The following is a 12,708-nucleotide window of genomic DNA, read 5'->3' as shown; positions in this document are numbered from 1 at the left end:
ATCCTTTAAAGCCATGCATACACGTAAAGTTTGAAACTTTACATGATAAGTATGCCCTAGAAGCTTGGATCTGTGATTTGGAGCCGCTGCATGGCTCAAAATAGGTCTGTATGGAAAAAGGACTGAATGGACTCGGCGAGTCGCAAGGTTGACTCGAAGAGTCACATGAAGATGGCCGTGAACTCGACAAGTTGGATGAACGACTCGGCAAGTCCGATGAAGATTGCCATAAGACTCGACAAGTTGAAGAACAACTCGGCGAGTCGGATGAGTTTTATCCAGGATATGTTTGTGTGTATATCCGTCGAGTTACAAGGAGGAAACTCGACGGGTGGCCTTAAGGTGTGATCGAGAATCGAAGGAACTCGATGAGTCACCCCGATGACTTGGCGAGTTGGAATGTGCTTCAAGGGACTCGGCGAGTAGCCGAGGGTACTCGGCGAGTTGAGGTCAACATGGACTGTTGACCTTGACTGAGGACGTTGACTTTGATGAGGGGTTGACTAGTGGGTTATGGAGTACCTTATAAGGTTAAGGACTTATGATTATATTGTACTATGATCATAGGTGGTGGAGCCTATGTCGCGTGATCCAAGAGTTGGAGTTTACCTTCCTAGTCGACATCTGCGAGGTGAGTTATCCTCACTATATCGATAAGGTCTACGGCACCAAAGCAGACCCTTTAGTTGTTATTGTTATGGTATGCTACATGTGATTATGATCTGCTTGATTGGAATCAGAGTAGACAGTATGTTATGCTTTTATGATCTGTAGGGATTGGTATGTTAGTGACCTGCTAGGTCGGTGTTCTAGTTACGAGAGAATTCTATGATTGATGATCAGTGAGATAGATATGCTTGATGTTTGTATATGCAGTATATGATAGTTATACGCACATGGTTATTTGCTTGTTGGTTGGGTTAAGGCGGTCCTGCTTGGTGCTGAAGGCCAACATACCTTATGAGCGGTCCGGGGAGACTGTAGGCCCACGTGGCAGACCAGTCATGCCGAAGGCTTGGGATAGATCCAGATAGATTGTAGGCCCAAAAGGGCGGTCCAGTCAGGCCAATGGCCCAGTATACATGTTAATTGATTGATTATTATTGATATGCTTGTGTCAGTGTGGTGTTGGTATTTTGGGGGTAACTCACTAAGCCATCAGGCTTACAATTTTAAGTTTATTGTTTCAGGTACTTCAGGAGATCATGGCAAGGCGAACGCGTGACCGTACCGCTCCTCATCCTTATGTTATGGTTTTGGGACACTCTGATGGATAATGAATTGAAAACATTTTTGTACACAATTGATTGTTGGTTTTATTTATGATTAAAAAGTTTAAATTTTGCGTAAATTTTATGGATGTTACATTTATACCAATATTTTAAAAAAAAATTAGGAAGAAGTTATATAAAATGAAAGTGGAGATGGTTGACGGCATGTCCATATAAATTTTCCATTAAAAAAGTGTCTAACTTGTAAAAACAAAAAATATGTTAAAAGTACTATGCAAATTAAAGAAAAAATTTATATAAATGATCATGAAAATATGTATGCTAAATATATATATATATATATATATATATATATATATATATATATATATTTCATAAAAAGCTGTATGAAAATGGGTTAATGCCATAAAAACCATCAAGTTTTCAAGAAATGCTCGCTTATATCCTAAGCCCATTTTTATGTCCACAAAAATCGCACATTTGAGCAAAAATTTGTTGTAATTGCCCTCTTTCGATTTTCTATGCCATTGGGGGATGTTTGGTTACAGATCGACACATGTCGGGGGATGTTTGGTTACAGATCGACACATGTTAGGGGATGTTTGGCATTAGGGATGTCGAAACGAACTCACGACCTTCAAGAAAAAAATGCAACATGTTATCCACCAAGTTGGTCGACAACTTCTGGCGACTCTTCATGGTCCTTCTCTTGTCATCGGCGGCCAACAATCTTGGGGAAAAAGAAGTAGTGGCGAGGTGGATCGGGAAAGCACCTCCGGTGCTCGCCTGCTTCAAAGAAGAAGAAAAAGAACGGAAGCAAGAAGGAGCGAAGATGCCGGTTGGTTAACGGTGGTGAGAGGGGTTGCTTCGGAAGCTCCTCGTTGCTTCTTCTTTTTTGATCCGATAGAAACACGAAAGAAAGGGGAAGAGGGAAGCGACGATCTTTAGGGGTGCTTGTGGGTTTGCTCAACAATCGAATGAGGGACTAGAACGGTGGTAAGTAGGAGATGACAGCCGATGAGTTTCTAGCTCATTTTCTCCCGGTAGGAAGCTCACAGGTGGAGCTGCTTTTGGTCTCTACTCTCCAGCAACAATAAAACTCGAGCAAGAGGAAAGGGGTGTTTGAGTGACAATTAATGAAGAAAGAAGAAGGTGGAGGGGTTGCTAAAAGTGGCTGGAACGGAGGTGGCAACCTTCCCTTTTAAACTTGGTTTACCAACGAAATAAGATAGATAGAATAGGGAGAGATTGAGAGAAGAGTGTGATGGAAGAAAAAAATGTAAGCAAACCAAACACACTCAAATCCTACAACCAAACATCCCCAAATGCTATAGAAGAATAAAATCGGAAAAAGGGTAATTATGACAATTGTTGACCAAATATGCGGATTTTAAGGACATAAAAATGAGACAAAACTGCAAAACTGGTCCCTGTGGTTTCTCATTTTATGTGGTTATGCTCCAAACGTTTGAAAAGTTGCAGATTTGGTCCTTTTCAACAAGTTTTGTTGTGGTTTTGGTCCCTCGTCCGTTAAGTTCCTTAAAATGATAATTTTACCCCCAGGGACCATTTTCACAGTTTTGTCTTTTACTATACTATAAGGACCATTTTTGCATATATTATTTTTTATTTTAATAAAGTATTATATATTAATAGATATTATTTTTAATATATAATATTATATATTAATAAATATTATTTTATTGGATTATTAATTTATTTTAGTTGATTTTTTTTAAAATTGTTGGAGTAATTCTTTTTTATTAAATTATTATATATCAATACATATAGTTTTTAATATATAATATTTATATCGTAATAAATATTATATTATTGGATTATTAATTTTTTTAGTTAATTTTTATAAATTTTAAACATTTTTATTGTATTATTACGTTTAATTTATTATTTTCTTCATATACTAAATGTTGTTTTATTGGATTGTTAGTTTATTTTAGCTAATTATTTTTTTTATAATTTTTTTGTCGAAGTAATTCTTTTTTATTGAATTATTATGTATCTGTACATATAGTTTTTAATATATAATATTTATATCATAATAAATATTATATTATGGGATTATTACATATTACAAAACAGTATTTTATTGGACTATAAATTTCTTTTAGTTGACTCTTTTTATAATTTCTTTTTGTTGGAGCAATTTTTTTTATTAGATTATTATATATCAACAAATATTATTTTTAATATATAATATTTACATCATAATAAATAATACATTATTGGATTATTAATTTTTGTAATTTTTTTTTGAATTATTAATTTATTGAAATATTACTTTTAATTTATTATTTTTTTAATATAATAAATATAATCTTATCGGATTATTATTTTATTTTGAATGTATACTATTAATTGGTTTTAAATTTATTAGTTTCATCACAAAGTCGCCGAAATACGTAAAAGTGTCGATTATCATCGTCAAAAATTAGCAAGATCACCTCCAAACACCTTCATCGGAGGTTCAATAGATACTATACCCTATTCCACCCAGCGTTGTTGGTAGCCACCTGCGATAACCTCTTTCATAATCCACTGGAATCCTTCATATCTCATATAATGCGCAACAAACCTCGATAAAATTTATAAGTGGTGGTGGTGACCGAGTGATGGTGGTGGTATTTTCCCAATGGTTTCTCATTATAAGCTAGATGAAATGAAAGTGTTTGACAACGATCCAAACGATTTCGATGATGAGAGACCACGATTTTGTGTATCCCATGACTTTGTGGTGGAACCAATAAAATTAACAAGAACTACTATTATAATCCGATAAAATAATATTTAGTATATGAAGAAAATAATAAATTAAAAGTAATAATCCAACAAAAAATAGTTTAAAAAAATAAATTACAAAAATTAACTAAAAGATAATAATAATCCGATAAGATAATATTTATTATAATATAAATATTATATATTAAAAACTATATGTATTGATATATAATAATTCAATAAAAAATAATTACTTCGATAATTTTTTTTAAAAAATAATTAACTAAAATAAATTAATAATCCAATAAAACAATATTTAGTATATGAAGAAAATAATAAATTAAAAGAAATAATCCAATAAAAATAATTAAAAAAAATTAAAAATATTAACTAAAAGAAATTAATAATCCAATAATATAATATTTATTATGATACAAATATTGTATATTAAAAAACTATATATATTGATATATAATAACTCAATAAAAAGAATTACCCCAACAAAAAAAATTTAAAAAAAAATCATTTATAGCCGTTCCAAAAAAAACTATAATAAATTAATAATTCAATAAAACAATGTTTATTAATAAATAATATTATATATTAAAAATAATATATATTAATATATAATACTTCAATAAAATAAAAAATAATGTATGCAAAAATGGTCCTTATGGTATGGTAAAAGACAAAACTGTGAAAATGGTCCCTGAGGGTAAAATTGTCATTTTAAAAAAGTTAACAGCCAACCGGTTAAACTTAACGGACGAGGGACCAAAACCACAATAAAACTTGTTGAAAAGGACCAAATCTGCAACTTTTCAAACGTTTGGACCATAACCACATAAAATAAAAAACCATAGGGACCATTTTTGCAATTTTGTCTAAAAATGAACTTAAGATATAAGCAAACATTTCTTAAAAAATTAAGAGCCCTTTGAAAATTGATAGAGTTGAAGATGAAACTATTTCAATATTTTTATTCGATTTTAGTTTAAAGAGAATTGAAGTTGGAGATGTTCTTAAACCCTAACACCTGTATTCAAGTTTCATAACTTTTAAAGCTATCGTTTATATTTGTTGAAACTTTCAATCTGTTTTAAAATGGAAGTAGAAGATTTCGAACCCTTATTCGGCGAGCCGAAGGTAGAATGGCCAGCGACGACGTCGACGCCCCGTCCATTTTTGTTCCAAGTTCATGCGCCGGACTCTTCTCACCTCACATTTCATGCCACCGATTTTTTCTCAAGTACTTTTTCGGCAGTTCGATCAATTGAGCAGCTCGATGATATGGTTAGCCTTATATCCTACATCATATACTATCTATTTTCTTTTTGTCTCGCTAATTCGATCCCAATTCCTAAAGATATATGATATTCAGCACATCAATTTACATAAATCGAAACAATAATTTGCAAGGCTTTAAACTTTAAGTTATATTGCATTTATGTTTGCCCCTCCATCATAACAGTATAAATTTCTGTCTTATGAATTCGTATATTGAATATTTATCCTATGGTTCTAAGGTTACAGGTTACAATTGTTCTGATTGTCTTCTCTACCTTTAGTTAGCTATACATAAAACCTAAATTCGATAAGTAGGTGGTCTCCTAGGGTTCTAAACTCAATTTCTGCTTCCTTTGTAACCCTAATAGCTTATTTATACTCAAGCTTTCCTAAACTAACCCTAATCAGTAGTCCTTATTAATAAACTAATTATTAGTAATGAATGACTAATCATAATAATAACATGAAGTGATTATATATCCAAAATCCAAACTAGTTTTTATTAATCCTTGATTCTATACACAGAGGGATGACATTGGGATTGGAGGTTCTTGGTCTGAGTTTCTGGAATACCTTGTTAATTCCATAAAGTTTGGGGATGTGAAGCTTGTTTTGGAGGGAAAATCAAAATCAGATGGTAATTACGAATTACTAATTTCCTGGATCCTTACCTTTCTTTTATTTAACTTTATTCTTTCATGCTTTCTCTATTCCTTTTATATTGTCATTTTATGAAAATCCATGAAACTTATCTGTAGCTATAAAATTTTGAAACTTTGTTCCATTGACATTAGTCCCAGTCCAGTGCATGCCAAACACAGTACAACTTATCTTGTCTTCCTCTCTCTTTTTGATGATGAGGGCATTCACGTCTTTTTACACAAAGACACCATTTTGGTCATAGTCCCAGTCTAATGCATGTCAAATGCAATACAACAAGATTTGATGGTTTTAAAGATGTGGAACCTTATCTTATCATGCTTTAATGTGCTTTTAATTTCTAATTTTTTTTTTTAAATTTTAGGACCTGAATGTGCTAGACTAATTGCTCAAAAGTCAAAAGGAATGCCCCGAATCTCCATTTCTTTGCTTAAGTGTGTTGATACTGCTGCAAATGAGACCATGGCCATTCTTTCACTTGATCTCTACAAAGCACATCAAAGAAATCAAAAATTGCTAATTCAAGGTGATTTTTTTTTCTTTCAATTTTTTTTATATAAAGTATTTTATACTTCAGAAATTTTGGTTTCTTTGGTTAAATGCAAGAAATACCGATGTGCTTCATAGGTTTGTTTTTCATTTCTTCATATTTCAAAGTAAAGTACAATGCTGTAATAGGAAGAATCGAAAGTAGGATATGACTTAATCTGATAAGTTATATATATAATATAATATGAATGTATCTTTTTAACTTAATGCAAAAGATGAGAGAAATGAGACTTTCCCCATTGAGTCCTTTCTTTCTAAAAATTTACCCTCTTTCATTTTTTATAAAAAAAATGTAAAAACTCTTTATTTTATTTTTAGAGCAAGAGGGTCGCTGCCAGTTGACAAAGAAGCTTTCAGCTGAACAGGTAAATAAATCATTTTTTTTTTTTTTTTTTTTTTTTTTTTTTTTTTTTTTTTTTTCTGATAGTATTTAATAATCATCTTAGTTTTATTTCCCAATTCACTATTTCTGTATTAAGTCATTCTTTTGGTATTTTCCTTTTCCATGTGACTTAACAGGAAAAGAGTAAACATATTCAAAAACAACTTGATGGGCTACATTATCCAAAACGGCACATATCTCATGACAAATTAACCTCAGATACTTTATCTGCTACCAATCCCAATGATGTGTCAGGTGTGTGTGTGTGTGTGTGTTTTCTACTTGGGCCCACATAACATGTACTGTATTTGATATGCATTAAACTAAGACCGAAACTCAGACTTATATCAATGGGACAAAAGATGCAGCTTTTTTCCCATCCAAAAAGATATGACATGGACTTGCTCTCCATCTCTTGTGTGTGCAAAAGACATAAATACCCTCCTGATAGATAGTTAATATATATGCTAGTAGGTTGTCAAGACTTGAGTATACTTTGGTTGACTTTTAAACCATTTTAACATGTTATCAATAAATATAAACAAATGTATTATATTATATTGATAAGTATTATATAATTTATTATTTTTGTTGACAGATGTACAAATTAATCAGAATCCAAGCCCCATGAAAGCTTCTAAACGTGTGGTGCCAGCTCATCGCAGGTTTGTGATGTTAAGATGGCATATATAAAATTTTAATTTATAGAGAAAGTGGTTAGTGTACTTTCAAACATATTTTTAGATACATAAATAAAATGATTTATCATTCGCATATTATTTCTTGCATACTATAGCGTTATTGTATATTGACAAGCTATAAATTTACAAATGGCAGATCAAAGGTAAGAGGGGCTCTTCTACGAGATATTGATGAAGATGATTAGATCAGATCATATATGAATTAAAAATATTGGTTGATACTTTGTAAATGTTCTGTGAGGTATTAGCTTCATTTATGTAAGTTATGTTGAATGATTAAAATACCATTTTTATCGCCTTTTTTTTTTCCTGTAGTTTCTTTGTTGTTTTATGTCAATGATAGAATTCAATTCCTACCACTACCCATAGCATCATTGAAATCTACTGCAAGTCCATCTCAACATCCTCATTTCTATTAATGTCATCTTTCTCTTGTGGTCTTTGCTCGACCAATATTCATATCCATAAATCATATTAAACCTAATAAGCTACCTTATAAAAATTTTCTATTAGTTTTAACAAGACCTTTTAATCACACAAGACTCTGGTTGTTGCTCTCCACTTTAACCCTGGTTGTTGCTCTCCACTTTAACCCATCCGCCTTTTAATCACATAAGACTGTGGTTGTTGGTTTCCACTTTAACAAGACCTTTTAATCACACACGACTCTGGTTGTTCCTCTCCACTTTAACCCATCCGCCTTTTAATCACATAAGACTCTGGTTGTTGGTCTCCACTTTAACAAGACCTTTTAATCACACACGACTCTAGTTGTTTCTCTCCACTTTAACCCATCCGCCTTTTAATCACATAAGACTCTGGTTGTTGGTCTCCACTTTAACAAGACCTTTTAATCACACACGACTCTGGTTGTTCCTCTCCACTTTAACCCATCCGCCTTTTAATCACATAAGACTCTGGTTGTTGGTCTCCACTTTAACAAGACCTTTTAATCACACACGACTCTGGTTGTTCCTCTCTACTTTAACCCATCCGCCTTTATGTGATGGGTAATTTCTACCTCCATACCCCTTATGCATCGTAGATCCCAAATACTTGAGCTCCCCTTCGGAGAAAGCGTGTTCCCCTATACTTATATCTATGCCTTCTTAATTTGGCTCCCCAACTGAAATTGCACCAAAGATACTCTGTTTAAGCAAGGTCTTCCCCAAAAGAAAGAGAAAACTAAAAAGAAAATAGACACATCATGAAAAAAACAAACAAGAGAACAATAAATTGCAAAACATGAATAATGAAAAGAAAAAAACTTCCTTAGTTATTGCAGGGTCGTCATATATATATATATATATATATATATATATATATATATATATATATATATATATATATATATATATATATATATATATATATATATATATATATATACACACACACGGAACCTATTGAGGGCCGTGATAATCACGGCCCTAGAGAATTGATCACTAAGTTGGTTTTACTTGGCTACAGAAAAACACTATTTATAAAGTCGTATAAATTTTGATTGGATTTTTTCATTGTTCCTAATACTATCAGGGAACAAAGGAGCGCAGGTTATGTTCTCTCGCCCATTCTTCAAATCGATCTATAATCTCCATAAATGGAATAGTTTTATCATGACAATCCTTGTAAAAGAGTTTTTGCAATTTAAAACTAAAATAGGTGCGTAAGGATGTTGAAGTGAATATTTTACCAAAAGTAATGCAACAGTAACACAATGGTAGGGGGAAGGGCAAACAGGAATCAAATATCCCATTTTTTCTTGCTTTTACAAGCCGCAAGGGAGGTTCAACATTTAATTAGACCAAACATAGATGAAACCAACCTAAGAGAAACTGTGCCGGAAGATGCTTATTCAGATCTTTATTGCAATCTGCTAACCATAAAGAATTTGATCTAAAGTAATAAAAACAATCAATGTAACATTATTGCTAATAAATTTTAGGATACAACACAAAAACTATGTATCGTGTAATTTCTCTAATAGTAATAGTGGTACATTAAATCAATCAAATACATGCAGATAACAATATCTTTTCCTACAATAGCTAGGGGACTTTTGACCAACCTTTGAAGCTTTGATGTTTGGTATATATAGGTTCCCAAACAAAGCCCTTCATTATGTGTTCGGTGCAAAAGATAACCTAAATTACATACAAACTGATTAAAATTTGTAAAAAAAAAATGTCAAAATCTTCAAGTTGAAGACAAACCCTTTGATATGTGGACTTCAAAGATGTCCACGATACACTTCCTTTTTAGCCTAAAGCTTAAAAAAGTATATATATAAAATTGTTACCTGTACAAATTCACCATCCAATTCTTTCAGAAACTTCGGTACCTGCAACTATGAACAATGGACTTAATTAACACTTCAATTGTGTATGAAATAGTTGTATATTTGTATTATGTAAAAATTGTGTTTTACATAGGAAGATAGATCAACCGAGTTACCTTCACAACATCATTGACTTGAAAATCAGTCGATAACAATGCTTGTAAATCGATGGTTTATGGATTTCTGATCTTATTTGATCAAGCATCAAAAAAAAAAAGTTAAGCATGATACTTATTGTGAGGTAATTTAAACTTGTAATCATTGTATGTGGTATCGAGAGTTTATATTAATTTGAAAAATATTTAACATCTATATATTCCGATTCTTTATCAAGATTTCATCGACCAAACATCCCTTTATCTTTTTAGCTGCAAGAGGTTCAGTTGTTTGGTTCTTACAGCCATCCAAATTTTCAGCAAGATCTCCTTTCCTCTCTCTCTCTTCCCTTTCTTTCACTGCAATAAAACGAAATTTCAAGTTTTTCAAAAATATACATTCAAGGGAAGAAAAGTATGTTGCAAAAGCAAACAAGATGTTATATTAGTCTATTTTAGCTATTTTCAGAAAACATATCTTATTCTTAGATAAATGTAATGACCCTAGAGGTTGAGCATGATTGAAACAGATGATGAACTTCAATAGAAGAGTGAAACTGAACTAAATGGTTAAATTTTGTATTAGTGCGAGGCATCATATCAAAACTCTCATGTCATATCAATGACTTCAAGAACATTTTTTATATCATATATTTGTCAATTTTGCACCAGTGTATCATTATAACTTCAAGAGTACATCAAAAAAGGCAAATATAATATAATTCACCGTACAAAGGGAAACTCCAATGTATCAGCCAAATTATTCAAATCAGAAATACCATATTCAGTATGTGAAAACCTTCATCTATAATCTAAAATAGTTTGTTCATCTCCTTAATCACCATCAAGACTCGTCTATGAAAATAGAAAGAAAAAATTAAAATTTTATTTTTGTGTTGGACTACTTGTCCGTACCAACAAAATATTGAGATAGGTTGATTAATAAAATTCACATGGGCATTACATCGAATACCTGGTGGGTAGAAGATCGATAAAGGCAATTATAACTATGAAACTAATTTACCTGATACGATGGAACTGATCAAGAAAGACATCAAGAGAATACATAGAGAGAGTAGTAGGTTCTGGGAAACTTTTCTTCAAATTCGATCCAGTTTAGGAAAACATATGGTATTGAAAAAAAAAATGCATTTTATATAGAATTATGAATAAAATATGACAATAGCATAAGATATTGAGTTATAACATAACTGACCTAAGCATCCTCCTTCATCAGGATCAATTTCTCCATACTCTCTTCTGTAGTGCATCAGATTTTACTCCCATTGAAATTTCTTTACCGAGTGTTCCTGTGGGAACGAGCTGTGGTCAAAAATTGAAGAAGAAGGAAACAACTTCTCTTGGTTAAGAAATGAGCCAAGCCGACATCTATAAAAATGGACGCATAATTTTTTTTTGTTTAATTTTGGATATTTTGAGTAATCGATTGTTTATGAAAGAGGGCCAATCAAAGAGGGCCAATCTCAGGAGACTTGAACTCAATTTTGAAGGTTTGTGTTCCGATAACGAAAAGGGACGGCGAAGAAACCTAATAAAGTACTCCTTTAACAACCCTGTTTGCTTCAAATAACAAAGATTCTGAAAAACCCTTTTTAATTTTTTTTACAATAATCTAACATAGATTTCAAGAACAGAAGGTTGTGGTTTGTATCAAGAAACAACAGAAGAAGGATATGGTGGACGTTAGATGTCGCAGTGCTGGGGTGTCGTTTATTGTACTGATGATAATTAAGAAGAGTATAGAGTCTTTCAAATATAAAGTAAAACAAACAAGAGAAGCGGTGGAATAGTATATCAGTGGAAAAATGTGTCTAGTGGCATCTGGTGAGGCTATAAACCAGGAGGTGGCAAGTCTAGGAGGAAAACCCCCCATGAAGTCTTTTGTTAATGATCGGAAGAGTATGATGGAAGCTATGGGCGGCAGCAACCCTCTAAGTGGAAGATGATGGTAAGCAAGCACGCACATTGGTGACACAAGGAGGCACCCAAGCTGCTCACTGTTGTATACGTTAAAAATAGCCGATTCCAGTATTTCTATTCTACTGGGGGAGATAAGCAAGGAGAGAAACAGCTCATCGACGTGGACCAAAGCATAAATCTCTTACATATATATATATATATATATATATATATATATATATATATATATATATATATATATATATATATATATATATATATATATATATATATATATACACTAGGTGAAAACCCGTGGGACCCACGGGTGTTAAAGTTAAATAGAATTTAAAATTTAATTATGTAATAAATAATATATCATTAAGTTAGAAAACTTATATAGTATTTTGAAATAACTTTTTTATTTGTAAGTATTTAATTACACAAAAAATTGTAACTATTTAACTACAAATGAAGATTAATAAAACCTTGCTTTTTACTGCTTGTTAATCGTTCATGGTGATTGCACGTTATATTAATGGAAATTGTTGTTGTTTTCATCTGTTTTTCTGAAAACTTTACATTGACTTACTGTGTCATGTGTTTATTTTTTAGGCTTACTAACTATAACATTGAAAGCCGTTCAATGCTACTGTTTTTGTTAGGATATTTTCTCTATTTTTAGTAAATTTGTAAAATTTGAGAATTTAATCACAAATTTAAATCCACATATTTTATAAAAGATATTGCTTTATATAATGCAACATAATTTTAAATAACTACCAAAAAAACCCAAAACAACATCGGA

The 12,708-nt window shown here is 31.8% G+C and overlaps 1 protein-coding gene across 1 annotated transcript; it reads left to right on the top strand.

Annotated features, from left to right (window-relative positions):
• Window positions 1-4,906: 4,906 nt before the first annotated feature.
• On the top strand, window positions 4,907-7,845 carry LOC111912980 (uncharacterized). Its single transcript, XM_023908703.2, has 7 exons — window positions 4,907-5,261; window positions 5,781-5,892; window positions 6,280-6,441; window positions 6,783-6,829; window positions 6,984-7,101; window positions 7,445-7,511; window positions 7,684-7,845. Exons 1-7 carry the CDS (start codon window positions 5,073-5,075, stop codon window positions 7,730-7,732), a joined length of 744 nt encoding a protein of 247 aa, XP_023764471.1. The 5' UTR covers window positions 4,907-5,072; the 3' UTR covers window positions 7,733-7,845.
• Window positions 7,846-12,708: the final 4,863 nt, after the last annotated feature.

This window comes from Lactuca sativa, chromosome 5, assembly GCF_002870075.4.
Source record: "Lactuca sativa cultivar Salinas chromosome 5, Lsat_Salinas_v11, whole genome shotgun sequence".
Lineage (NCBI taxonomy): Eukaryota > Viridiplantae > Streptophyta > Magnoliopsida > Asterales > Asteraceae > Lactuca > Lactuca sativa.
This window is presented reverse-complemented; position numbering and strand designations above follow the sequence as displayed.

Bases quoted from the DNA above. Each gene is read 5' to 3' on its own strand.
- LOC111912980 (XM_023908703.2), top strand. From the start codon at position 5,073: ATGGAAGTAGAAGATTTCGAACCCTTATTCGGCGAGCCGAAGGTAGAA. The intron at 5,262-5,780 runs GTTAGCCTTATA...TTCTATACACAG, and splicing joins TTGAGCAGCTCGATGATATG to AGGGATGACATTGGGATTGG. The intron at 7,102-7,444 runs GTGTGTGTGTGT...TTTTGTTGACAG, and splicing joins CAATCCCAATGATGTGTCAG to ATGTACAAATTAATCAGAAT.